This window comes from Lontra canadensis, unplaced genomic scaffold (genome assembly GCF_010015895.1).
Source record: "Lontra canadensis isolate GAN:19392208 unplaced genomic scaffold, GSC_riverotter_1.0 scaffold29, whole genome shotgun sequence".
NCBI classification, from domain to species: domain Eukaryota; kingdom Metazoa; phylum Chordata; class Mammalia; order Carnivora; family Mustelidae; genus Lontra; species Lontra canadensis.
In genome coordinates, this window is record NW_022631023.1 from 2,490,286 (window position 1) to 2,518,165 (window position 27,880).

The window sequence follows — 27,880 nt, forward strand, 5'->3', positions numbered from 1 at the left end:
GCTGTTTGCTAAGTCCTCTGCGACCTTGGAGCCTTTCTGGGCTTCTGCGAGATGTAGCCTGGCAATGACACGGGGTCTCAGGTGGTTCTGTGGTCGTTACAATGACCTTTATCCATCCTAGCTTCTTAACGATGCCTAACTTTGACCAAATATGAATCTTAAAGACATTTGTCAATTTTGTGGGTCGTCTTTGCCGCGGTAAAGTTAAGTGGCAGTCAGTGGAGTATTTCAGCTGGACGTGTTTCCTGGAATTTGCCCCGTATTCCAGTTATCACTCAAATGTTAATTTCACCTTTTCCGTTTTAAAGAAGGTCAGCTAACTTGATGTTCATTTGCTAAGGCAGGGGTTGCGGCGCTTTTCTGTCAAGGGCCAGATAGAAACTATTTCAAGCTCTGGGGGCCATCGGTCTCTGTAGCAGTGACTCAGCCCTGGTCTTGTAGCGTGGAAGCCGCGTGCACAGCACGTTGTGTTGTAAGGACTTCCCGCTCCCTGTGTTGGTGATCAGAAGTGAGAACTCCTCTCTTTAGAATCCTGGATTGGAGGCCTCAGGAAGTTGTAGTTATGAATACGACCTTTGAACGCTTTTAATAACTGGAGAGCTAGATGACTGGTGAGTAGGTTTTGAAATGTGTAGAACTTGTCAGGAGAACTGGAAAGGAGTGGCAAGTTTGGCTCATTTAGTAGCCCGCGAGGAGGCTGAGGACCGTAGTCCGAGACGTGGGCATCACTGCTCTTGCGGGCGATGGTCTAGTGTCGTCTTCTTGAACCTGGTAGCATTGCCTTGACTTTGAAAAAGCCATCGAAATATGGGGAGACGAAGACTGTCTCTGCGCCCCTTGCCGGGCTGAGGCCCTCAGTCACGGGGGTGGCTTCACTTTCGCTGTCTGAACTGAGCACTCACCCTGTGCCAGGCCCTGGGTAAGCCGCGGCACTCAGCAACCAGCTCTTTCGAGCTTGTGTGGCCTACGCGGACGCATGTGCCACAGTTTGTTTCATCAGGCCCTTGTTAATGGCCTGAATCGCTATTATGGATTTTCTTCTGCCTCAGGCTCCAACGTGTCTCGGCATGACACTGTTACTGATCCCATCTTGATTTAAAATTTTGATGTTTTGCTGATTGTGGAGTTTGGGGAGTAGTTTTGATTTTTTAAAAACTTGCTTTACCATACATCTTAAAGATTCTGGCTACTGAATGTCCTGGCACCCCTTATATCTGCCCCCAAAGCAGGTGCTTTACTCTCTGCGCCCCAGTGGGCCCTGCTGGTAGGTAACTCCGTTGTACACTGGACGTTGCCCATCTGCGTTGGACTCCGGGCCTGGTATCTTTTCCCGGAGAGAACGAGTGCTTGGGTGGTTAGATTTTCTGCGTTCTTAACCCTGGCTCGTCTGAAGTCAACATGGTCTGAGCCCGTCCTTGGTTTCCCAGCTCGCACTCTCCACGGGGCGTCTTCGTGGCTGCCCTGAGGAGGCGTGGCCCCCGGCCGCGGCCCCAGCTGCTGTCCGGCCTGTCCCGGCTCCCTCCTTCCCGCACCTGTGCTCTGCTCCTGCTCTGTCCCTTACCGGTCCTTACCTGCTGCTGCTGCGTCGCTTTCCCTGAACTTTCACGCTGTGATTGTTAAACTTTGATTTGGTGTAAGTTCTTCTAGGTTCTCCTTTGGGTGGGCTGGGCATTTATGTGCTCGCTAGCTCCCCGACGGCGTTCTGAACTTCCTTTTACACCATTTACGCCTACTGAACGTAAACGTACCCATTTTCTGTTGCACAATTGATCGTTCTAGTATCTGACAATTCTTTTTAATTTTTGGTTCTTGTTGGTTCTTGGTGCTGTTGCTTCTGGGTTTTGTCTTTCATGATTTTGTGATTTTGTCATGAAGTCACATTAGTGCTGTATTTGTGGGGATTCTTTGAAGATCAGGTTGATGGTCCTTTCCTTCAAGAGGATGTTTACTTTGGCCAGGGAGCTGGAGGGGCTCCTGTCCCAGCTGTCCTTTTTTCTTTTCCTTTGTTTTTTGAAAGAGGAGGGCGGGAGGGACAGAGGGGGAGAGAGAGAATCTTTTTTTTTTTTTTTTAAGATTTTATTTATTATTTAACAGAGAGAGACACAGTGAGAGAGGGAACACAAGCAGGGTAAGTGGGAGAGGGAGAAGTAGGCTTTCTGCCAAGCAGGGAGCCCGATGCGGGGCTCGATCCCAGGATCCCCCCTGGGATAATGACCTGAGCTGAAGGTAGACGCCCAACAACTGAGCCACCCAGGCGCCCCTGAGAGAATCTTAAGTAGGCTCCATGCCTGAGATCGCGACCTGAGCCAAAACCAAGAGTCAGACCTTAACTGACTGAGCCCTCCAGGGGCACCTCCCAGCTCTCCTTTGTTTTAAAATTACACGGCTTGTGGATTTTCAGGCCACACAGAAAGTATGGATTCATACCAAGCTTGGAGGCTCACTCTTCCCCGGCTTTGTGTGGGGCTCTGTGGTCGGAGTCTGTCTTGGGTTGGTCTGAGGCTTTTCCTTCTGCCCATCTGTGCGAAGCCAGTCTGTCGGCCTGAAGCTGTGTGCTTCTGGAACCAACCTCTTGAGCACACGCCTGCTTGGAGCTGCACTTTCCTGCAGTTCTCATCACGGATGTTTTCCCTTCGCTTCTTGTAAGCTCATTCGTTCTTCCAGGGGTTTGCCGATCTTCATGTAGTCCTTTAAAAAAAATGGCTTCGCACTGTGAAATTTTGGGATCGTACTCTGCAGTAGTGTTAGAAACCTTGTCCGAGAGTTTTCCCGGTTTCATTAGACTCTGACTTGCCAGCTGTGCTCTGTTTGCAAGATAGCTTGTAGGACCCCGTTTAACTCGGACACTGTCCTGTCGCGAGAGCTGGCTGGGGCTGTGGTGCTCTTCGTGCCTGACGCCGCGGATCAAACACACGTGCGTGGCCGGCGCGGGCTGCCCAGACATCACGGACCGTGCAAAGACAGGGTTGGCTTGCAAGCCGCTGACCGAACCGTTGGCGTGCAGTATCCTCACGGACTGGGGGTCGCCCGTGTGTAATTACGGGAGCCGTGACAGAAGAGAGGGCTCGCTAAGTTAGGCCTTGAGGTGTTCTGTGGGACCCTCTCTGCGGCTCTACGCCTTGATTGTGGACTTTGTCCTGGTGGGATTCTGTGGGCCTATGGCCGCAGCTTCCGTTCTCCTGTAGCGTCCCAGGGAGACGTACTGCTTCACATAAGTCCTGCCTACGGTGCCCGGCACCCCCCCTGCAGAATGGGACATCGAGTGGAGGAAAGCCCCCGTCACAGCAGGAGTGTCGAGGGTGAGGCCTCGTATGGGGTGGCAGCTCAACCTGTCTTCTTTCCGTTCCAGGTTACTGCTGATGTCCCTGTACAACGTGAGCATCAACCTGAAAGGCTTGAAGTACATCAGCGAGAGCCCAGGATTCATCCCGCTGCTCTGGTGGCTTTTGAGTGGTGAGGACAGGGTGTCCCCGTGAACCTTCTCGTAGCGCCTGGGCCCCTCTTCCCCTCCGGCCGGAGGAAGGTGTCGGGTGTTAGAAACATTGGGACTGATTGTCCTGAGGTGTTAGCATTCTTCTCAAACTGTGGAGGCCGCAGTGGTGTGCTGGGTTATTTCTAGCTCTGCTGCTTAAAGGCTCTTCCGGCTAGTTAGGAGTTTGCGACACAAAGAAAAATTACCTTTAAACATTTTATACTTATTTTCATTTTTTAAAAAGATTTTATTAGAGAGAGAACGCACAAGTGCAGGGAAGGGATAGAGGGAGAAGCAGGCTCCCCGCGGAGCAGGAAGCCTGATGTGGGGCTCGATACCAGGACCCTGCGATCAAGACCTAAGCCGAAGGCAGACACTTTACTGACTGAGCCACCCAGGTGCCCCCAAAGAAAAATTCTCTTATAAAACAGCTGGTAAAGGGTGTTTACCTGTTCCTTTCTCTGTGGACAAAACAGCGCTGTGTGTTGTCTGGGCCCCTGAATGCCAGGTGGAGGCACGTGGTGGAAAAGGAAATCTGAGATTACGGCTCTGATGTTACGTACTTGTTATGTGTACGTGGGGTTTTTGTTTTCTTGGAAATCAAAGCTCTCTCTACTCTTTGTTTTTCTCTCTGACCACTAGTTTATTTATTTTTATTTTATTTTACAAAATTCTCATTCCACGGTAGTGAACATACAGTGTTACAGGAGTTTGTGGTGTGCAGTACAGATGACACTTCTGTGTTACTCAGTGATCATCACGATACGTGTACTCTTACTCCCCATCCCATTTCCCCCATGTCCTGCCCACCTCCCTTCTGGGGACCATCAGTTTGTCCTCTGTAGTTGAGTCTGTTTCTTGGTTTGTCTCTTTTTTCCCCATTTGCTCATTTGTTTTTTTCTTAAATTCCATATACGATTGAAATCTTATGGTACTTGTCTTCCTCTGACTGACTTACTTCCCTTAGCATGATACCCTCTAGCTCCATCTGTGTTGTTTCAAATGGTAAGATTTCATTCTTTTTTATGGTTGAGCAATATTCCATTGTGTATATATGACACCTTTTTTATCTTCTTTATCCACTCATCAGTTGGTGGACACTTGGGCTGTTTCCATAATTTGTTGTAGATAATGCTGCTATAAATATAGAGTGCACATATCTTTTCAAATTAGTGGTTTTATATCCTTTGGGTAAATACCCAGTACTGCAACTGCTGGATGGTAGCATAGCTCTGTTTTTAACTTTGGGGGTACGTCCGTCGTGCATTCCGGAGGGGCTGCCCCACCTTGCATTCCCACCAATAGTAGAGTTCCCCTTCCTCCGCACTCTCGCCAACACCTGTTGTTTCTTGTGTTGTTGACTTTAGCCATTCTGACAGGTGTGAGGTGGGATCTCGTGGTTTTGAGCTGTGTTCCCTGTTAATGAGTGACGCTGAGCATCTTCTCATGTGTCTGTTGGGACTCTGGGTACATTCTTTGCAGAAATGTCTGTTGATGTCTTCTGCCCGTTTTCAACTGGATTATTTGTGTTTTGGGTGATGAGTTGTATCTGTTCTTTATATATGTTGGATACTAACCCCTTAACAGATTTGTTATTTGCAAATATCTTCTCCCATTCTGTAGATTGCATTTTAGTTTTGTTGATAGTTTCCTTTGCTGAGCAGAAACTTTTTCTGTCACTTTCTTTTTTTTAAGTAGGCTCCATGCTCAGCACAGAGCCCAGTGTGCAGCTTCAACTCACAACCCCAAGATCAAGACCTGAGCAGAGATTGAGAATCAGACTCTTAATCGGCTAAGTGACGTAGATGCCCGGAGAATCTTTTTATCTTGAAGTCCCACCAGTTTTTTTTGCTTTTGTTTCCTTTGCCTCAGGAGATGTACCGAGAAATATGTGTTGGTCAATGTCTGACCATGAATTTAACCCAAGATTTTGTCCCAATCTATTCATCATAACTTTTAACGCTGTGTATTCAGGAGGTGCATATTTCACTCAGGTGCGCGACAAATGGACTTTCCTTATTTTTTCATTATTTAGATTGACCTCTATTTGAGCTTCAGTTCTACTTGGTGGTGAATGCTTATTTTTTGTAACAGCTTTTTTCAGTTATAATTGATATGCAATAAGCTGCACACATTTGAGGCAAACGATTGATAAGTTTTAATGTGAATATACATCTGTAAAATCACTGTGCGATAAAGAGTGGAGGTGGGCGTCACCTCCAAGAGGTACCTGTGTTCAATGGGGTGCCTCCCTCCCACCCCTCTACTCCCCTCTTCCCAGATACATTCACCCCCTTTCTGCACTTGAAGTTGTTTTCATTTTCCACGAGTTTATGTACCTGACGTCATACATCCTGTGCTCCGTTTACTAAGCTTCTCTCATCAACCTAATTGTTTTGAGACCCTTCCATGTTACTGTTGTGGACTTGTAGTTGTTTGCTTTTTATAGCTAAGTAGAGTTTTATGTTGTGGGTACACCACGACTACTTTATTTATGCAGGTGATGGTAGATGCCTGGATCGTCTCCAGGTTGCGATGATTACATGCGAAGCTGCTATGAACATGATAATCTGTCCCTGAAAGGACATACGCTCTCCTTTCTCTTGGGTGAATACCGTGGAGTGGCACGTCTGGGGGCACGGAAGGTGGATGCTACCGTTTTGCACGCCCCCGAGCAGCACGTCCGTGTTTGGCCCATTGTGCTCATGGCCGCTTGAGTGTCTCTGCTGCACTCTAGATAGTCCAACAGGACCATAGCGCTGCCTCGCTGTGGTCTTAATTTGCAATTTTATTATGACTGTTACGCTGAGCATCTTCTCGTGCACTTATTTCCCATCCATGTGTCTTCTCTGATAAGGTATCTTTTCTTATCTTCTGCCCATTTAAAACAATTGGGCTGTTTTAATTGAGCATTGAGAGTTCTTCCTATATTCTGCATACAAATCCAAATACTGGATACAAATGCCAATATTTCCTCCTGGGCTGTGGTTTGTCTTTTTGTTTTCTTAAGAGCATCTTCAAAGAACGTTGGAGGTTCTTAATATTTGTAAATAAAGATTTATGTATTTATTATTTTAGAGTGAGAGAGTGAGAGTGAAAGCAGGGGGAGGGGCAGAGGGAGAGAGACTCCCAAGCAGGCTCCCTACTGAGCGTGGAGCCTGACATGGATCTCCATCTCATGACCTTGAGATCATGACCTAAGTCGAAATCGGGTCAGACACTTAACCGACTGAGCCACCCAGGCGCCCAAGAGTCTTAATTTTGATGAAGTTTAACTTACTCTTTTTCTTTTATGAATTGTGCTTTTTTGGGGGGTTAGAAATCTTTGCCTAAGTCAAGATCTTAAGTATTTTAAGTTTGTTTTCCTTTAAGAGTTCTGTGGTTCTGCATTTTACATTCAGGTCTCTGATCCATTTTGGATTACGACTGGCACACTGCAAGAGGTGGGCGTCCCGGTTCTTGTGTTACGTAAGGCTGCCTGCTTGGCGTGAAGGCTCTTTTCTCCACTGGACGGCCCGTGCTCCTCTGCTGAAAGTCACGACAGCGGGTGTAAGGGTGCGCTTTGGGGCTCGCTGTTCTCTTCCGTGGATGCATTTCTGTACCGTTATGCCAATACCACACTCCATAATAAATCTTAAAAGTCAGGTGCTGTAAATCCTCTAACAGTGTTCTAGTTTTTTCAAAGTTGTTTTGGCTATTTTTGAGTTCTTTGCATTTCTACCAAAAAAATCCTCTGGAGATTTTTATGGGGATTATGTTGTGTTGACATTTCGTTTGAGGAGAATTGATATTTTAGCGATACTGCTTCTTCCAAGCCACGAACACAGTGTATATGTCTGTTTATTTAGATACTCTTGGGAGACGGTCTCTCATGTTTCTTTATGTCTTAAGAACAGAGGAACTGACCTCCTTTGTTCCTCCTTAGCATCCTTTGCACGGATGCTAGTACAGCGAGCACCCTTGTCGGGAGAGAGAGCCAAGGGCGGGTGTGTACAAGCGCGCAGCACAGGTAGTGCCTCCGTCCAGGGCAAAGGTCGGGCAGGCTTACTACGCATCATGAGAGATTTGGGGCTCCTCTTGTGTCACGCACCGCCTGGCCTGTGCATGGCCCTGTGGGATTGGGTCTCGCGGGACTGGCACAAGTGTGGATGTGGCGAGTAGTGTGATTCTTTTTCTTGGGCTCAGGAGGCTCGTATCTCTCCTGTCCACACCTGTGAACCTATGGCCTGCGGACTTGCTAGCCGGCAAGCAGGATCAACCCCGGCTTCAGTAGTCTCCGGGCTGTGTTTCCTACTGCCTGATAACACCCACCTGCCAGGGTTTCATGCTTGACCAAACAGCTTGTTTTCTTTTCTTTAAAGATTATTTATTTATTTGACAGACGGAGATCACAAGGAGGCAGAGAGGCAGGCGGGGGTGGGGGGGAATCAGGCTCCCCACTGAGCAGAGAGCCCAATGCGGGGCTCAGTCCCAGGACCCTGAGACCACGACCTGAGCCGAAGGCAGAGGCTTTAACCCACTGAACCCCCGACGCGCCCCACCAAATAGCTTGTCTTCTCTTGAGAACGTGAACAGAGGGACCCAGAGGATCAGAGGTGGTTGTCCTGGGCGCCCAAGGCACACCGCATCTGCGGGAGGGGAGGGGGCGGTGGGAGTACCTGCTCCTTCTTGAGGGCCAGTCACTGTTTTAAGTGCTTTAGTAGATTCACAGATTGGTTTCTCCAAAGTCCATGATAAGGTAAAATCCTGTTTTATGGATGAGGCAGCAGGAGCATTAGGGGCACAGTAGCCTGCTCCAGGTTAGAAGCCGCTGAGCAAGAGTCCTGAGGGTTGGGCTCCAGACCCCACCCCCCAGCCGCTCTGTCGGCCTGCCGCGTGGCCGGAAGCCCCTCAGACCCGAGCCTTAGTCCCGAGTGGCTTCCCCCCCCGCCGCCTGCCTGTAGGTCGGCTTGGCTTGCTTGGGAGATGGGTGTCATGGAACCACACGTGCCTCCGTCTCGGGAGCCTGCAGCCGGGGGCCTTCCGCACCTTCGGCCGGCTGCTCGCTCATCGGGGCGGGGCTGTGGCTCCGTGCTCTGCGCAGCCCGTTTCAGCTGTGGTGCTCCGGAAACCGTCTGGGGCGGAGTGAAGATTGCCGCGAGGCTCCCTTTAATTTGTACAGCCCTCCAGGCCCAAGCCGCCCGCGAGCGCCCGTCCCTGACGCTCCCTAGAGATGGCGCTCTTCGACCCGCTGGCGGTTCCTGCGGACACTGGGTCACGCCCAGTAAGGGAGGGATGGGGGTGGGGGGGTGAGGTGGCCTTAATGCCACTTTTCCCCACTGTGGCATCGGGCTTCCTTGTCCACGAAGACAACTGCTGGTTCTTCTGACACAGTGAGCACCGCCCAAACCCGAATAAATCTTCTGCGAGTCTGTTTTCCTGGTATCTTTAGAGTTGTTACCACGGTCAAGCAGAGACAAGGTCTCGGAAGCCCAGCATGGTCGACCTCTGAATTCCCTATGGAACTACTTCAGCTTAAAAATTGAAACTTGTTACAGAATTTGGTATGTGTTTTAGGAGGGTGAGTGTCTATTGTATTACAGAATAGGAAAATGGGAACAAAAATAGTTTCCTGAAAAGTCATCTACGCTTCTTGGTGCTCGGTGGCAGTGGTGGATGGTTTTCTGCATTCTAGACCCTTGTAACTGCTTAGAGCTAGGAGAGAATTTGAAAACCGGCTTCCTGTACCCTTTTGCTTTTAGGTAGATCTGCTTTGTGAAATACACTAGAGAAGTAAAAATCTCCTCTAGTTTTTTAGGTGATCTAGGAAAAAGGATTTCATTGCTTCTGTCAATAATGGGGTCCTATTTTTATCAGTTCTCCGTCGGGAGATTTTTAAACACATCAACTTTGGATGCATTTGACTCAGATTAAAACTGCAGATTTTCTACTTGGGAATTCACCCAGCCTTTTAGAATCCCACTTTTCTGATCTACAAAATGAGGAATTCTACCCCAGGCGTCTTAGTGTGTATTAGCATTCAGTCTCGGCAGTGAAAGCTCATTTTCTTTTATTTCCTGTGACCTAAAGGTGGCAGGTTGTCTCGCATACCTGGGCTTGTCGGACCCAGAGTGCAGGACCAGTTGCTGTGAGCCGGCCCTGCCTTAACAACCTCATTTCCTGTAACGTTTGTTGGATTTCGCTTTCCTTCCCTTTGTTCAGCTCTGTGCCTGGCTTTCCCCCAGGCTTTCTCCACATTCCTAACATTCCTCGTGGGCTGCAGAACTGGCGCAGAAGGCCAGTGAATGCTGACGAGGGCAGGGTGTGTTGGGATGGTGGCCACACGGGTTATGTAACTGCTCACGCAAACGAGTATCTCCATCACACTTTTAACTTTATAGCGCCGTGTTTCCTACCATGTGACAGTGTTGCCTCCTGCCTTACGGTTACTCACTTGGTCCGAGGGGTCTGAGACGTGTCAGTCCTGCCAGATTTGTGTCTTTAGCCCAGACCTCTGTCCCGAACTCCGGACTCACTTCTCCCACTATCGGCTTGCCGTCTCCACGTGGCTATCCGAGAGCCCTTCTGACGTCCCCCCGTGCACGACCGCTAGCGGCATCCGGACGGCTCCGCGTGGACAGCTAACGGACGCCAAGGCTCCGTGTGCTCAGACCCCGTGCCTCGCCTTCCCCACGCAGACCTCTGGCCGTGGCCTCCCCACGACAACTCTGTTCCGATTTCTCAGGCCTTTGAAAACCTTAGAGGGAATCTCAGCTCCTTTTCCTTTCACACCCACATCCAATCTGTTAGTACATCTCGATGGCTCCACTTTCAAAGTCTGCCCAGAATCTGACCACCGTCTCCCCTCCCAGCTGGCTTTGGGCGGTGCTCATCTTTCCTTCAGAGAGCTCCTGCGGCCTCCTACAGATCTCCCTCCTGTCAGGCTTTGCAGGGCATGAGTTGGGAGCCAAGGGTATGATGGAATGGATCCCAGACCCACTCTCTTTACTGAAAGCAGTCAAAATGCTGGGTGAGATGGAAAAAAATGTAAAAAATTGCTCCTCTGAGCTAGAAAAAGGGTAATTGTATCCAATGCCCAAAAGCCAAATGAATGTGGGACAGCAGAGAGGTTACGAGACCTGAGCTAATGCCTGCTTTGAGGACATTTGTCAAAATGACTTTCAGTTTCCACGGCCTCGTAGGGTGTGGGGACAGGAAACAAAGACCAGGTCCCCTCCCAGATGAGTACCCTTGCAGGGACACCCAAAAGCATCTTCCAGCATTGCAGGGGTAAACTGAGGCTGCTTCTCCAGCCCTTGGTGACTGCAGGAAAACTGCTCTTGGGGAGGCCATCGAGAGGACACGAGTGCTGGTTGAGACCAGCGAGCGGGACTCTGGCAGACAGAGGTTCCCCCCGCCGCACACCCCGTCCTCGGAGTGTGCGCGCTGCTTGTCTTCCCTGCTCCCACAAGCTGTCCCAAGGACGTAGCCTTGAGATGGAGATGTTGTGTTGAGACCATTTTGAAGGGATACACGACTGAACCCCACTTATGGCCTCTATATAAACTTCCTCTTTCTGGAGATAGAAGTGTTTTCATTACTTTTTTTTTTAAGATTTTACATATTTATTTATTTGACAGACAGAGATCACAAGTAGGCAGAGAGGCAGGCAGAGAGGGGGGGGGAAGCGGCCTCCCTGCTGAGCAAGGAGCCCAGTGTGGGGCTCGATCTCAGGACCCTGGGATCATGACCTGAGCCGAAGGCAGAGGCTTAACTCATTGAGCCCCCCAGGTGCCCCATGTATTTATTTTTTAATTTGGTAAAGTTTTATTTCAGTTCTAGTCAGTTAACGCACAGCGTTATACTAATTTCAGGCGGGGCAAGGTAGCAGCTCAGCACTTGCGTACAGCACCGGACGCTAGGGACGCGAGCGCGCTAACTCATCCCAGCCTGCTTTCCCGTCCCCTGCCCTCCTCTCCTCTGGTGGCCATCAGGGTGTTCATCGTAGTTAAGAGTCCGTTTTTTGGCTTATCTCTCTGTTTTTTACCCTCCGCTCGTTTGTCTCCTAATTGCACATATGCGTGAATCGTACGGTGTTGGTCTCTCTCTGACGCTCTTGCTCCAACCACGTTGTTGCAGGTGGCCAGAGTGTGTTCTGGTTTGTGGCGGGTGACGCTCTGTCGTGTGTATACACGTGCCACAGCAGGCGCGCACGCAGGCTGTCTGCATAGTTGGGCTCTGCCGGTAATGCTGCTGCGGACATCAGGGCGCACGTGTCCCTTCGAATGCGTGTGTTCGTGTTCTCTGGGTAAAGAGCTGGTACGGCGACTATGCGACTGTAAGGTAGCTCTGTTTCTGTTTTATTCTGGCGGGGGAGTGGGGGGACCCGCGGGTCTTGTGGCTGGCCGGCACAGGCCTTGTGTGTGCGTTCCTTTGCTTATGAAACCTGCCAGCGGCTGTCCTCGAGTGGCCAGGCTTTTTCCGTGGTCTTCCCTCGCCATCCGTCTTCAGAGGCTGATCTCAGGTCACAGCCAGGAAGCTCCGAGGAGGCTGTGAACCAGCAGTCGTCTGTTTGACCTCTGGCACTGAGTGTACTGGGGGGGAATCTCTTCTGAAAATTTGCTACCCTCGGTTGGTGTTCAGGCAGCTTTGAGGCTTTAATTCAGACCCCGTGGGTGGTCCTCATTTAGAGAATAGTCTTTTCTGGAGAATTCTTGGACTTCAGCTAAGTCCTTAAAGAATTGTTAGAGGTAAGGTTTTAAGAACCTGAGCTCACATATTAAAAATCACAAAAAGCATGGGAAGCATCACTAGTGAAGTGACAGATAATATAGGCTTGCAGAGATTTCAGATATAAGAATTATTGGATCGGTATAAAATAAGTATGTTTAATATGTTTCGAGAAATAAAGGAAGGGATTGGTTCATGAGTGAAGAGTCACAGATTATAGAAAGGACCCCAGATCTGAAAAAGGAGCAGAGGTATTTCTGGAGATGAGCAGGGCAATGATTGCATATACATTTATGAGATGTTTAATAGCGGGTTGCACAGAGTTGAAGAGAGAATTACATTGATAGGGACACATCTGAAGAAATTATTGAGAACGAAGCCCAGAGGGAGAAGGGTGGAGGGAGCAGGTAGGGGTGTGGAGGAGAGACAAAGAGGGTCACCCGGGGTCAGCCGGAGTTCTGGGAGGAGAGCGGGTGGACAGAAACCACATTTGAAGAGAGAGTGGCTGCGACGTGTGCCACACTTGTTTCCCTAACGTGGGAAGTCCACCCGCTTGTAAGCAGGATGGATGAGAAAGCGCGCTCCGCGGCACACTGTAGTGAAAACCGCAGCACGTTAAGGACAGAGATGGTCTTAGAGGCAGGTGGCCAGTAAAGACGTGGCTTCCAGCGGCACTTCGGACGCTAGTGGCTCCGGGGGCAGCTGTGTCCCTTCCTACGCTGGGAGAATGGCTGCTGACCTGAGTGCGCGGGGCCTCCGGACACATTCACTCTTCAGAGCAGGGGCGGGATGCAGCTGCCACTGTCCCCACAGCCCTCCCTGGTGTGCATCAGAGGGAGCGTGGGCTCAGAGGGCGGGTGTGAGAGAGAGTGAGGACCGGAGGGAAAAGCAAATGCGTGGGTAGGTGCGGACCGTCGGAAGCAAACAGAGCCAAAGCGACGGGCTTAGAACGCCGGGAGCAGGCAGCAGCAGGGGCACCGGTGCAGCGAGACAGGTGGCTGGTTTAGGAGTGCGGTCCTGCCCCCGGGGTGGCAGGGGCCGGGAGGAGCAGCGGGCACGGCTGGTGCAGACGTGGACGGCTCGGCGCAGGCTAGCGCACAGATGACAGAAGCAGAGCGTACACCCGCGGGTAACCGGAGCACAGCGCGAACTAGTGAAAACTAGTTCAGAAGGTGGTGAGAGAGAAAACAAGAAACAACAGGGCAGGAGACGTGACCAGCGCGGGAACTGTGAATGGGCGCCATGACCCACTGAAAACAGCGTCAGGCTGGGTTCGAGACAGCCATCGACAGAGTACGTGCTGTTCATAGTGGTTCCAGCTCGGGCTGCAGAGAGTGTACAGGCTGAGAGCGAAAGGAAAACCTACCAGTCAGGTTCTAATCCGTTCATCAGGAGGACATAGCCACTGTGAATTTATATATGCGCTTGCTAATACAGTCTCAAAGCAAGACAAAAAACTATAGAATTTTGGGTGCCTGGGTGGCTCGGTTGGTTGGGCGACTGCCTTCGGCTCAGGTCGTTATCCGGGAGTCCTGGGATCGAGTCCCCCATCGGGCTCTCTGCTCAGCGGGGAGTCTGCTTCCCTCTGACTCTCCCCTTCTTGTGCTCTCTCTCTCTCTCATTCTCTCTTTCTCAAATAAATAAATAAAATCTTTAAAAAAACTATAGAGTTTTGGGTTATAAAGCAGGCCTCAACAAGTTTCAGAGCAGAATCATGAGGAATATCTTCTTGGACCACAGTACAGTGAAGCTGGAAATTAGTGACAAAAATTAAGTAGAGTCCTGCATCTAGAAATTAAGTAGCCCATAAGTGAGAGATGAAATCGTAACAGAAACCAGATATTTTGAAGTGAACAATAAAAATATTACATGTCAAAAATGATGAAATGCATCCAAGTAACTGTTTAGTAGAAGTTTTATTAGTTTAAGGAGGAAGGCAAGAGGTTGATGAGTTAAACATCTACCATAAAGATCTGTAAAAGTTGAGACCACCCAAATAAAGTACGAGGAGGAAAAGAAGAAAGTCGAAACGAAGGGGCTGTTACCAGCAGGTTCCACAGCTGGTCTGCGCCGCTGACCAAAGCATCAGCAGAGCGAAGGCTGGACCCACAGAGACCATCTGGGCTGAAGGATGGAAACAGAAAAGCGTGAAGCAAGTGCTGGAAGCTCCGAGGTCTGCAGGACCCCGGGGAGTGCGCCAATACGTGCAGGGCCCCTAAAGGAAGTTCAACAGAGAAGAGAGCAGAAAAACTATTTGAGGGAGTGATGTCTGAAAACTTCCTCCCTTTGATGAAGGAGAGTCGATACAGTGTGGGGTCGACAGAGACCCGCGTCTGGATGCATCACAGTTCGACCTTTCTCGCTCCAGACAAAGAAGGCATCTCGGAATCAGCAAGGGCCCACGACCAGGCGAACAGCTCTCCGCCCGTCGGAAACAGGGGTCGTGGCACAGGGGAGGATCTGTCCACGTTCTGAGTGGAAAGACTGTGTACCAAGAATTCCGTGTCCTCCTAAACCACCCTTCAGAAGTGGGGGCGAGCCACAAGCCTGGATATACGAAGACGGGGGCATTTTGTTGTGAGCAGAAAGGGCGTTCTTCAAGCTGGGAGGACACGATGGCAGGACATGGCCCCGGACGGCTGGGGTTTCAGAGCGGCTCTCTGTCCGAACTGATGCTTGGAGAGATCGTCTCCCTGTGCTCAGTATTTACTGAAAAGAACTAAAAACAGGATCTTGAAGAGCTAGTCGTACAGCCCTGTTCACTGCAGCGTGGCTTACAAGAGCCGTCATATGGAAGCTACCAGAATGCCCGTCGGCAGCTGAATGGACAGAGGGGAGGTGGGGTGCGCACAGTGGGACCTTCCTCGGCCACAGAACAGAAGGACATCGTGACCCCTGCGGCCACGTGACTGCAGCTTGGGGACCTTACGCTGAGTGAGGGAAGCCGGACCCAGACAGATTCTGCGTGAGTCCACTCATTCGAGGTACACAAAGCAGTCACGCTCAGAAACTGGGAGTAGAATGGTGGGTGCCAGGGCAGGGGGACGTCTCACAGGCACAGTGTCAGATCTACAGGATGAACAGAGTCCTGGAGACGGACGGACGGCGGGGACGGTTGCACAACAGTGTAGACGGACTTAGCACCACTGACCCGTGCCCTTGAAAATGGTTAATAGTCCAAGTTTTATGTCATGTAAGTTTTAGCACGATAAAAAAGTAGAACATTTCACGTGTCAGCCGTGGATGTCTAGTAAAGCCACATGGGAGGAGAGTCGGAGGCGATCGCAGCCCAGAGAGCGGCTTCCCCAGACTGTAACATGCCCCGGTTTGTACAACACACACACCTGAAACAGTGTATTTAAACATGTTTGTACGACACACACACCTGAAACAGTGTATTTAAACATCCCCACGGTGGTGAGTCCCCCTCCTCCGTCCACGTTCGTGCTCTTGCCGGGGCTCTGGAAGCTCGGCTCGGCGGAGCCTCGTGGGAGTCTGCGGCCCGCCCGGCCCGGCCCACAGCACTCGCCCTCCTTTGGTTTCTGTTTCACCTGGAGACAATTTAACATTTTCTTGTTCTTTTGTTTCTCAAATGCCAGTTACCTCCAACTAGACCGTACGGTGGGAGCCGGATCTTAGGTTTCTCTCGCATTCCTGCGACCACCGCCTCCCTCTCCCAGCGCCCCTCAGCCGCGGCCTGGGGCCCACGAGCCGTGTAAGCAGCCCCGAGCGAGCGGTGCAGCATCGCCGGCAGCTGCGGCCCGGTTGCCTCAGGCCGTGGCTGCGCTGCCCGTGGGCCGTGCCCTGCCTCCCTTCAAGGTCTGCTCTCCAGCTCTCCACTGGCCCGAGCCCGGACTGGACCGCAGGCTCTTCTGGATCTGTGCCACCTTCTCCCCAGCCCCTGGGCTCTCTGCCCTCGCCTGCCAGCACTTGGCTCCCCACGCGCGGCCCAGCCTCGGCTGCAGACTCTGGCTCTGCACGCGCCTCAGGGTGACCCCACGGCCTAGACTGAGACCCACTGTGGCGTAGTTGGCCTCCGGGCGGGGAAGGTTAGCCCTAGACTTAGTTTCTCTGGGGCCGTCACCCTGGTTGCCCACCACGCTCCTGGCTCTCTTCCCTGGAGCGGGCCTTCTGCACTGGCCCCCGGTCAGCGAGGGACCCCGCAGTGCCTGGTGATGGTCTCCGGGTGGGAGTGTGAGCGGAGCGGGGTGGGATCTTCCTTGTAGACTTTCCTGGCTAGAACTGTGAAGAAGGCCACTCTGGCCGCGGAACTACTAGGAGGCGCTGGTCTGTGCTGCCTGTGGCAGTGTCGCCGGCCACTGGAGCTAGGCCCCCTGTGCCGCCCATGCCTGAATCCGGGGGGGAGGCGCCGAGGCCGGAGACACCAGCAGGAATCCCACCGTTGCTCAGCTTCATCCTGTCCGTCCCAGTTCTGGTTCTTGAGTTTTTTCTCCAATTTCAAGGTACTCTGGAAGCTTCTGTGAATCACCCGTTTTGTTTTCCTTCCATTAGTTCAAGGCTCACTTCCTTTTAGTCAGGGTCGTGTACCTCCTTCCTCCAGCCCACACCCCCGGTGCCACTTCGTCTTCCTCCGTGGCACCTGTCAGCCTTGACGCACAGCACAGCTGCCCTCCTCGTCCCGTTGGCGGCTCGTGTCTGTCTTTCGCGCTGGTGCGAGCGCTCCGGACGGCTGGGCTCCTCACGTGGTTTGCAGAGGGAACTGGCACCTTTAACACGTAGGATGTGCTCGGAACCGTGTCTCAGATGAAGGAATGAAAGACCAGTTGGCTTGAAGGTGTATCCTCTCAGGGTGAAAATCACTGTTGATGATTTGTTATGTCACAGAGGAGGTGGAGGGCTGCTTTGTTTGTCTCTGGGCTGTGTAATGAGGGAGGCTGAGAGGTTTGGAGGCTGGGGAGAGTTGGGCCGGGTGACCTCAGTGTCCCTGTCGGCCCAGGGATGTGCCATTACAGGAGCACTGTCTGTGCTCTGGGTCTGGTAAGCTGCGACTCTATTACGTGAACAGTGGTGATAACTGTGTGATCAAAAAGTGAACTGTTTATGACCTTTATTAATAAATGTTTTTTTAAGAAAAGATTTATTTATTTTTGTTTTTAAAGATTTTATTTATTTTTTTTTTTTTGAGAGCATGAGCAAGAGTATAAATGGGGGAGGGGGCAGAGACAGAGGAAGAAGCAGACTCGCGCCTGAGCAGGGAGCCCGACACAGGGCTCGATCCCAGGACCCCGAGGTCATGACCTGAGCCGAAGGCAGATGGTTAACCAACTGAGCCACCCAGGCGCCCCAAGATACTTAATTCTTTTAAAGTGATCTCTATATCCAGTGTAGGGCTTGAACTCAATCCAGAGGTTGGGAGTTGCAAGCTCTATGGGCTGAGCCAACCAGGTGCCCCTGTTTAGAAAGATTTTTGATATAAGTGTTTTATTACGTTGGTTAAATATTCCTCCTAATACTGTTGCATTAGCCCAGTGTTCAGACTGTCAGTGCAGTAGGTGTGGTATTTGTCTTAAAGAAAAACAACCGAAAACTCTCCAACAATTGACTTGACACTTGGCCTGCAGAAGGTCTTACGGGCCAAAGAAGTCAACCTTTCTATAGGAGATGGTGGGGCCTGTTCTCTTTCATTCATCAAAACTTACATAACGCTTTCTTTTTAAGAAAAGGTTTTTTTTATTTATTTGAGAGAGCATGAGGAGGGGGAGGGACAGAGGGAGAAGTAGACTCCCACTGAGCAGGGAGCCAGAGGCAGGACTCGATCCCAGGACCCTGAGATCCTGACCTGAGCCGAAGGCAGATGCTTCCCTGACTGAGCCCCCCAGGTGCCCCTATGTAACACTTAATAAGAAACATAACCTAAAACACTGGATGTGCAGCCACTGATGGACTTGACTGGTCGGATGACCTCTTCATACCTGGAAGCATGGCGGAAAGTGTTTGGCTCTGCACGTTGGATCCGTCAAGATGGAAGCCATCCAAGATTTACTGTGTCTGATGAAGGTGTGACTGACTCACAGTGTAGAAGGGGGAGCTCATGGACGTGGGGAGATGAGTTTGGTGTGGGATGTGCTGCTGTTTGAAGTCACGGTGGAAACTATCCACATGGAACTATCCAGAAGGCGAGGAGAAACTTGGGAGTCTGTGTGATCGGCCAGAGGCATGGGGTGTGGGGTGGTGTGTGCTGCGCAGGCTGCGTGCACACAGCGGAGGGCAGGTGCTGCGTCTATCTGCCTCACAGGAGGCCGTGGCAATCCAGCGGAGGAGTACGTGGAAATGGCCGAACTTCAAATAAGGAGGAAACAGTTCTCTGAGAAGGAGAGGGTCTAATAGGGTCAGATGCAACGCGAGGCTCAAGACAAGAGGGATGGGGACAAGGCTTTGCCGGTGGGGGCCCACTGGTGATCTGCGGCGGAGCTTCTGTGGGGACGCGGGCAGGAGCCGGAGCCGCCGGGAGGCAGAGGAGGGGGGGTTGCCTGGGCCAGGCTGGCGGGACAGCGTTTTGGGTGTTCGTGCCGAGGGCAGTCAGATTCTGACTTCAGAGAGGAAAGTCCCTAAAAACTGACCATCAGTGCATCTCACGTCGAACACATGCAGCTTAGCCTGGGACTAGGAGTTCTCTTCCCTTACGCTCTGTCTTTGCGTGGCCATTTCCTTTCTGCCATAAAAGTAGGTTCCTGAAATGTGAAATCTGCTTCATGTTTAGTGGTTTGTTTTCATATAGGTCCCTAATGCTGGAATCATTTTCATGATCATCCTCTCTGTTCATCTTTAAGAAAAGACATCCCTCAGGGTGCCTGGGGTTCAGTGCGTTAAAGCTTCTGCCTTCGGCTCAGGTCATGATCCCAGGGTCCTGGCATCGAGCCCTGCATCGGGCTCCCCTGCTCAGCGGGGAGCCTGATTCCCCCTCTGCCTCTGCCTGCCTCTCTGCCTGCTTGTGATCTCTCTCTCTGTCAAATAAATAAATAAAAGCTTAAAAAAAAAAAAAAAAAGACAAGACGTCCCTGAGTGGTCTTCATCAGCTCGCTAACGAGGGACTTGGAGCTTAGGGTCGTCGCTCTTTATCTGACTATGAGGCCTTGGCCGAGAGTGCCCACCTGATTTGCAGGCCTGCCGGCTGTGGACACTCCGCTGAGGACATTAGTTTTGTGACTTCTCAGAAGCCATTTTTACTCAGAAGTCAAAAGAAACCCTTCAGAAGGTAAAACTGGGGAGTTAGTGTTTCCCACATATTTGTTGGGTTCTATTTCTTGGACACAAATACAGCATTGTAAGTGCCACAGTTGTAGAGGGAAACGCTTATGTCCGCAGGTTGTACGGTCCCAGTAGAGGGAGGTCCTGGCTGGACCAGCAGACACTGGGCAGTGTGCCCTCTAGCCTTGTGGACTTCATACCCCCGGCCAGAGTGTCTGGCCACAGAGGCTGTGTAGAGTGGTGTTGTCAGGGCACCAGAGGCTCTTGTGACTTCAACCCAGGAACAGCCCAGAAGGCAGGGACCCACCCCCACCATGCCCATGGCAGTTTAATCCGGGAAGGTGCCCCTTAGAGCTCTGCTCGTGTTGCTGCAGGTTCCAGGACTGTTCAAAGTCATCTCTCATGCTGGATCAGGTCATAGCACGCCAACATTACTGTCCCTCTTGTGCATGACTTAGAACTGGGCACTGGGCAGGGAAGTGTAACCCAGCTCACAGCCCGGTGCAGCTGGGATTAGGACCCACATCGCCCTTCTTCCCTGCGGTACTAGCTTGTGTCTGTATTTCCAGGACTCTGTGGACGGCTTATCCAGCACCTTTGTCTTCTTCCTTGTATCTAATTATTCAGGGCTTCAATCTCCCTTTTTCTTTTTAAAAGATTTTATTTATTTATTTGGCAGAGTGAGCACAAGCAGGGGGAGGAACAGACGGAGAGGGAAAATCCGCCTCCCCACCAAGCAGGGAGCCCGACGTGGGGCTCAGTCCCAAGGCCCTGGGGTCATGACCTGAGCGGAAGGCAGACGCCTAGTGACTGAGCCCCCGAGACGCTCCTTCAGCCTCCCTTTCATGACCCACATGACGAGATCCTAAGAGATCCTCAGAGAACGAGATCCTAAACTCCAGTAAGGGTTTTGTGAAACAAACAAACCAACACCCACCCCACCCCCGCCCCCGCCCCGCCGTGCGCTGATAGTCATGCTTGGGTCTCTGTCCCTAAAGGTTGTAATGTAGGTGATGGGGAGTGGGGCACAGGCATCTGGGTTTTCACACCTGCCCAGTTCCCTTTAATGTGTGAGGCAGGTTGGAGGGTTCATGTGCCGATGCCGTCGTGCAATCCTGTTGTCGTGCCAGTGACTGGCTTTGGCTTCGGGGCCTCAGCGGGTCCGTGCCTGGCACCCGCCTGTCCGCAGTCGCAGGCCCACAGGTGGGCGCGGGAGCGAAGTAGGTCCATCTGGACCCTGAGGGTAGAGGCGAGGCATCTCCCTCCCTGGATAGGAACAGGGACGTGCACTGTAACCTGGTGGGAGCGGGGAGGGCAGCCTGTAGGCGATTCTCGGGAGGGCAGGATGGAGAGAAGAGCCGACCTGGGCCTTTGATGACGGCAGCGAGCCACTGAACGCAGTCTGGCCTCTGCACTCGATGAGAGGGGATGGGCTGTTCCTGCTCCAGCCAGTCTGAGCCGCGGTCTCGTACTTTTGACCGAACTGTTCTGATGCGCTCTTCTGCTGTATATCCAGGAAGAGTTCCTAAATTGGGGCCAAGTTTCCCCATACGCAGAGTGAGGGCACGTGCAGGAGGTGTGATGGTTGGAGGTCATGGACATATGTGCTTGAAGACTCACCCCGCCAGCTCCGTCCTCCCTGCCCTTCTGTTCTGGACCAGATGTGCTGCACGGGCTCCCGCTGTGAAGCCTGCGGCGCGTGCGACGGCGAGAGGGTGGATGCTGTGCAAATCCTACCTGTTAGCTGGGTCTCGAGCCAAGCTGGCTGGCTGCCTGTGCTCCCGGGCTCCACCATAGAACGTAGAACGGTGACACCGATATGAGCTTCGGTGCCCTCGAGAGCTCAGTCAGCCGCAGACCTCGTGCGGCCAGCACGGGACCTGGGCGAGGAGGCAGGGCCGCATGGAGTCACCAGCACTTGTCCAATTTTGACCTGCAGGAATGGTAGCTGTTAGGGTCTCAGTAGTGAGTGAAAATTGGGAATGAGGATGTCATCAGGATAATTAAAACATTATTTTGGCCTCAAATAACATTCAGCGAAGTTTCCTTTTAAGCCGAGTTAGCTGTGTTTCACTTCACTTTGCGTGACTGTAAACATCGGCCAAAACACTAGCTTACGTGTGTAGTTTTCAAGGGTGGGCACAGAGGGCTTCGCTCTTGGGAACACGGAGCGCTGTGATGTCATTCTTCCGGGAGCCCAGCTTCACTGGGGCGAGGCTGTCGTCCGTGAGGTGGGGTAGTGGAGGGTTGCCTTCTTTTTGAATTTGTTTTTTTTTTCAAGATTTTATTTGACAGAAAGACACAGCGAGAGAGGGAACACAAGCAGGGGAAGTGGGTAGGGGGAAGCAGGCTCCCCGCCGAGCAGGGAGCCCGATGCAGGGCTCAATCCCAGGACCCTGGGATCATGACTGACCCGGAGGCAGACGCCCAACGCCTGAGCCACCCAGGTGCTCCGCCTTCTGTATGATATTGTAAGATATGTGTGACTGGCTTAATTTTTAATCCCCAGTAGCCCACGTCATGTTTGTGTCATGAACCACAGTGGATGCCAGTATGAACTCGACCCACCCCCGAGCGCTTGCTGGTGGCGGCCGCTGGACTGAGGCCCACGCTCACCACGTTTGGGCGCTGCCCGCAGCTGCCTGCTTTGCACAGACGGACACTAGGGCTCACGGAGGTGTGCAGGCGCCCCAGGGCCCCACGACCTGGGAGCAAGCTGCCTGAGCCGCGCTGACTCAGCGGCGTGGCCATGGGCAGGGTGAGCGCTGGGGACAGTCACGAAGGTAGAAAGCAAGTGGCAGACCCTCCACTTCTTGTCCACGTAGGAATGGAACTCATGGGGGCCCAGGAGGATGGTGGCCCGCATCCAACGTTGCTGTCCTTCCCTGAAACTAGACATCAGAAGGACATGAGTGACGATGTAACGCCCCCGGGCCCCGCCCCTGGCTTCCAGCTTGCCCTCATCTCAGCTGCTCTTTCAACTGTCGGGGGGGAGACGTGCCTCTAGGGGTTTTTTCCTCCGCAGCAGGACCCAGCAGTCCGTCCCTATCGTCCCTCCTGAGTCAGCAGGGGTGACTTCTCGCTTATTTGGCGGGTCACTTGCCAGCAGTGTTCCCTTTCCTTCCGGCCCGGAGAGATCTGCCCCGTGGTGGAACTGCTGTGATGTGTGTGGAAGGGCCGGGAGCGCCCGCGGTGTGGACCACCGTCCCCTGGGGAAGCCGCCGGCCTCCGGTGGTGGCACCGCGGTTGTCCTGCGGTTGTCCTGCGGTTGTCCTGTGGCAGTTGGCAGTCCGCAGCCGCTCCTCCCACCTTGCTGCCGGACACACGCGGCGTTCTCCCCAGTTCCGAAGGGGTCCAGAGCCCAGAGGACGGGCACACATCTCACGGCAGGCTTCGGACTCCTCCAAGGAGACGCGCAGGCCCCGCGCTCAGTTGAGAAGGCCGGGACCGCCGCTCCGAGGAGAGCGAGGCGCGCGCCCATGCGAACGAGGCCTTGTGTGTCCGTGAGCTCTGGCCTTTGTCTGTGGCCGAGTGCCAGTGGCCAGCCTCGTGGTGTAGATACACGGCAGCATTTGAAAAACACCAAACGCTAGAGGTCCGGACGGTCTGACTTCCAGTTGGTAAAGCAGAAGCCGATAGGAACATTCTGTTTTACAGGCACAGCGGGAAGTCCGTCAGAGCCAGGAAGACAGGGAGGGCCTCGCGCTCCTGCGTTTCTGCTGCGCCCCGGGCCTGCAAACAGAGGGAGCGAGAGGCTGCGGAGCTGTGCGTGTGCATTGGCTGGTCTGGCTCTCCGCAGCACCCCTCCGCGGGAGAGGAGGGGCAACGGCTCTGATCGGGGCCCGTTGCAGCGGTCTCCAGGGTGAGGCAAGGCAGTGGGGACCGAGGTCTGTCTGGCGTGTTGCTGGCTTCGCCCCCAGTTCTTGTCTCTGCGGGATCCTCGAGCGATGGGTGTGCGTCTGTTGGGCTGCAGGGGGCTGGAGAACCGGTGCTCTCGAGGTAAGGACCCAACCAGCGCGTCTGTGGGGTTTCTTCAGAGCCGTCCGCCGGGGCGTGCCATCCGACCCGATAGGGCTGGATCGGTTTCTGTCACATCCCCTTGCGGACTAGATCAATGGCTTGAAAGCACGTGACCGTGCCCGCAGCGCTCCCCAGGGGAAGGCTTGCTGACGGCCTTCTGCTACGAAAGCTGCGCGGCCCACGGCCTGGGCCTCCTCCCCTCCCGGCCCGGAATGGTCCGGATGCTGGAAAGTTGCCTCAGGGTATTTTCCACGCAGAAGCTGAGGTTTGCAGTCCTAATGGAGTCCTTGATCTCCGGGCAGTCACTGCTGGCGATAGGACCCTTTTGTCCCCATCCCGAGCACCTTCCTCATTTCTGACTCCAGCAAACCAAAGTTCCCATCGCAGAGTTGCCTCGAACGCATGGGAACTGGAGCCGAGGGAAGGACGGGCAGAGCGTGCGGGCAGAGGACCTGAGAAACCAGCGGTGTCCCCTTTGTCCCTCAGCTCGGTGTTTGGCTCCAGCAGTAGGCCCGTGTCCTGTGCCTTCCGAGCACACTCCTTGACACTGCCTGTCTGCGACCTCTTGCCCTGCAGGAGCCCAGACAGTGCTGCAGTCACACGGTCCGCCTCACCAGGGAGGTCGTGCCGTCTGCCCGTCCCTGCTTCGCACGCAGCCATGATGTGTGGTTCGGGGCCCATTGTGTCCCGTTGACATCTGTCAGATGAATGAAGGAGCCTGGTCGGGCCGCTGGGGACTGCAGCAGGGTTTCCGACCTCCCAGCCGCACGTTTTCAGTTCGGTTCCTAATTTGTACGTTTGAAGGACGTGGGTTTGCCTCGTTTCACCCCGAGCAGCCAGCCGGGTGCCCCTGCTCTGCACGTTGCACGGCCGGTCTGTGGTGTGCGTGAGTGTGCAGGAGCCCCACATCCGTGCACTGGGCTGTGGTTGCCCGCCCCTCTGTCGTGTGGAGCAGCAGCTTTCAGAAAATGCTATTTCTAGGACCACAGTGCCCGCAAGGGGGGGAGTCAGGATCAAACCCGGCTTTGCTCACCCATGCGGGAGTGTGGCCGGTGACTTCCTGGGAAGACGCTCACTGTTAGGTTCTCTGTGGATTCATTTCATTTTCCCTGCATACCCGTGAGCCCGCGAGGAGCCAGGCGCACTGCCGGTGTCCTGGGAGGGGAGGGCTGGGCGTCGGAGCTCCTCTAGTGCGGGGGGCTGGGCCAGAGGAGAAGCGAGGCAGAGGGACTGAGGGGCTGAAGGGCTGGGGATGGCAGGGGTGCGGTGTGTAGCAGTAGACGATGGGAGGGGAGCGAGCCAGCTTGGGCGAGAGGCCGCCCCCGAGCAGAGGAGTGTGTGTGAGCGCGTTTAAGACAGGAGTGGCCCGGAGCTTCACGGGGTAGGAGAGACTTTGTGGGTCTTCGAGGGTCTGCATTTGTATCAGGGGACCTCTTGAGCACCCCTGGGTGTTCGCCATGAAGAATGTGTTGGTGCACGAATATGTGTGGATTTACTCCAAAACGACATGATCACCCACGACTGATCGAGCGTGCAGTGTAACGTTTATAAAGCATTTCTGACCTCTGGGGACCTGTGACACCATCCATGTGTCTGCTTTGCGACACCGCCGTACTCTGTGATACAGTGTGTGGCACCTGTTCTCATTTAGATCGGCTTATTTAATTTCCAAATATTTGAAGATTTTCCAGACGTGTTTTTATTGATTTTTTTTAAGTAGGCTCCTCACCCAGTGGGGAGCCCAGCGCAGGGCTTGAACTCATGACCTTGAGATTCAGACCTGAGCCGAGATCCAAGGGTCGGACGACCGAGTCACCGTGCGACTTGAATTCTAATTTATTTCCGCTGTGGCTGGAGAACATACTATGTATGATTCTGATCTCCTAACTTCACCGAGAGGTTTTCTAGCCCCAAGTGTGTCTTGCAGATGTTCCTCATGCTCTTGAACAGATCGTGTGTTCTTCTGTCGTTGGGCGGCGCGTTGCACTTTGAAGGCGGTTGAAGCTGCTCCTGCGGCTTCTCTGTCCTTCCTGGTTTTCTGTGTCCTTATCCTCTGTCAGTTGTCAGGAGACGGACGTCAGGTCTGCGGCCATCTCTGGGGATTTCCTGTTCCTTTCGCTCCTGTCAGTTTTCACCCTGTGTGTCTGCAGCCGTGTTAGAAGGCGCGCGCGTGTTTAGGGCTGCCGTGTCTGCTTAAGGAATTGACTCCTTGATCATTCTGCAGTGTCCTTCCTGGTCCCTGGTCACGATCCCTCCTCTGAGTTCGACTTTGCTGGGGTCCGTACAGGCACTGCAACTTCCTTCTGATGAGTAACATTTATCTACTTGGGGGCACGTATGTACAAAATACGCATATAAAGGTACACAACATATATTAAAAGTATATGTACATCGAAAGCATATTTCCATTTTTGTAACCTACCCTGCCTTTATATTTAACGAGTCTTCCTTGTGTTGACCTTAAAAATAAAACTGCCAGTTAACTTACCAGCCAAGATGGGTTTATTTGGGGATAACAGAGAATTGCAGCCTAGCTAAGGCAACACCATGGACAGGTCAGGAGAACAGAGCAGAGGAGCCTGTTTTTTTTTTTTTTTTTTTTTTTTAAAGATTTTATTTATTTATTTGACAGAGAGAGAGATCACAAGCAGGCAGAGAGGCAGGCAGAGAGAGAGGAGGGGGAAGCAGGCTCCCTCCTGAGCAGAGAGCCCGACGCGGGGCTCGATCCCAGGACCCTGAGATCATGACCTGAGCCGAAGGGAGAGGCTCTAACCCACTGAGCCACCCAGGCGCCCCGAGGAGGCTGTTTTATAGAGGAGGGGGCTAGGCTGTGTGGACAGAAAGCACGGCAGCCAGTGGGAGTTCCGGTTCCATTCCTCATCCGCTGCTTACGCGCTACTCTGCGCTCCGTACAAACTCTGCGGTGGCCGTGTGCTCTTGGTTGCTGACAAGGAAGTCGAGGCTCAGAGAACGTGACTGCCTGGTCACAGCCTGACACTTTGGAAGGACTGCAGCTGCTGTTCGCGTCCTGGCCTTCTGCCTGCAGACCCTCTGCTGAGCTCGTGTGTTTTCTGCTGGGCCATGCTGTCTATAAACTCCCCCGACACGGAATGTGGACTGAGAAAATTACGTGTTGCCTTCATCTGATAGGCTACACCCTTCTGAGACTTCCTTGTCTGCCAGGCGTGTTTCTGTTATGCTCACTGGCATCTGCTTATTTTACTGTGTTTTGGCGTGTGTTGAAGTGGGACTAATTCAGTTGTGGTGCAGGCTCTGCCCGTTTACCGGAGCTGAGCCGTCTGCCGCCCGAGTATTTTAGAAAAGGAGCAAATTCCTACTTGGGCTAAGTAACACCTTCCCCCCTTCCCTCTGTGTGTGATCTGTTGTCTAAAGTGTCACGTTGAAAAAGTCGAGGAGTGATTTGGAAAGAGGTAAGCGAGGAATCTGTGGCTGGAGTGTGATTCCGAAGCAGATGAGCTCGCGGAAGAAGCCAAGATGTTCACATCCGTTACGAGGGCATGTTAAATCAGAAAGGTTGAAGTTATAATATCTCTTTGGATTTTTAAAGAAAAACTTAAACACAAACAAAGTAGCTACTACATACAGTTCTGCCGTCCACGTCCTAGTCATCTAGTGGTTGATGCGTTAGGCTCCCAGACCGTCCACACCCACTTGAAAGCACTGTCCGGGGAGCCTTTCCAGATGCCCGTCCCCACGTCTGATCGTTCCTTCAAGAGTGTTCCATGCTAAGTATTACAAACAGAGTCATATTTGCACTTTCTGCTCTCTTGCTTGTTAGGGGCCGGGAACTATTCTAATTTAAGAAAAAAATCTCTAGGTCAGAGAGACTAGATAGAGGTTGTATTTCTTTGTCTCCCGTGCAGTACATGTTGGGCTCAGCGTCCCGTCTGTAGTCCCTGCTGCTGAGCTGCAGGTTTACCTGTCCCCACGGCGGCTGGTGCCCACGCCCGGGCGCCCTGCAGCTTACGGCCCTCGGGGAGCTCACTTAGAACAGGCGTTCACCGAGCTCCGGGCTGTCCTCGCAGCCGCAGGCTCAGAAGTGAGGAAGACGGAATTTTTCCCCGGGCAGCCTCCACTCGGGTGGAGAGACGTGACGACACAGGATGGCGTATGTCATGTGATGTGGATGACGGCGGGGCAGCGCCAGGGGCTGGCGGGTGACGGCGTGGGGCTGCTTTCCAGGCATCTGAGCGAGGCCTGCATGAACCGAACGGCAGCCACGCGGAGGTGTGAGAGCAGAGCCTCGCGGGCTGAGGACGGGCACGAAGGCCCTGTGGCAGGCCCAGGCAGTGAGAACGTGGGAGTGAAAGAGGCTGGCGAGGGTTGGGGAGCGTCAGGAGAGCCCGAATGAGCCTGGGAAACCGCCGTCAGACCAGGGCCGGCCCCTGCTCCGAGCACTGCCCAAGGTCTTCACGGCTGTCTGCAGACCTTGACCGTCTCAGCGCAGGA

At 52.9% G+C, this 27,880-nt stretch overlaps 1 protein-coding gene across 6 annotated transcripts in view; it reads left to right on the forward strand.

Annotated features, from left to right (window-relative positions):
- Positions 1 to 27,880, forward strand: part of HSF2BP (heat shock transcription factor 2 binding protein) — a 100,974-nt gene that overhangs the window by 56,977 nt on the left and 16,117 nt on the right. For 5 of the 6 annotated variants that reach the window (XM_032865227.1, XM_032865230.1, XM_032865229.1 and 2 more), the window contains one exon: positions 3,350 to 3,453. In XM_032865227.1, coding sequence (XP_032721118.1) covers positions 3,350 to 3,453 — 104 coding nt within the window. Of the gene's footprint in view, positions 1 to 3,349; positions 3,454 to 6,873; positions 6,923 to 27,880 lie in introns of those variants that run through there. The other variant, XM_032865232.1, reaches the window with a different exon arrangement.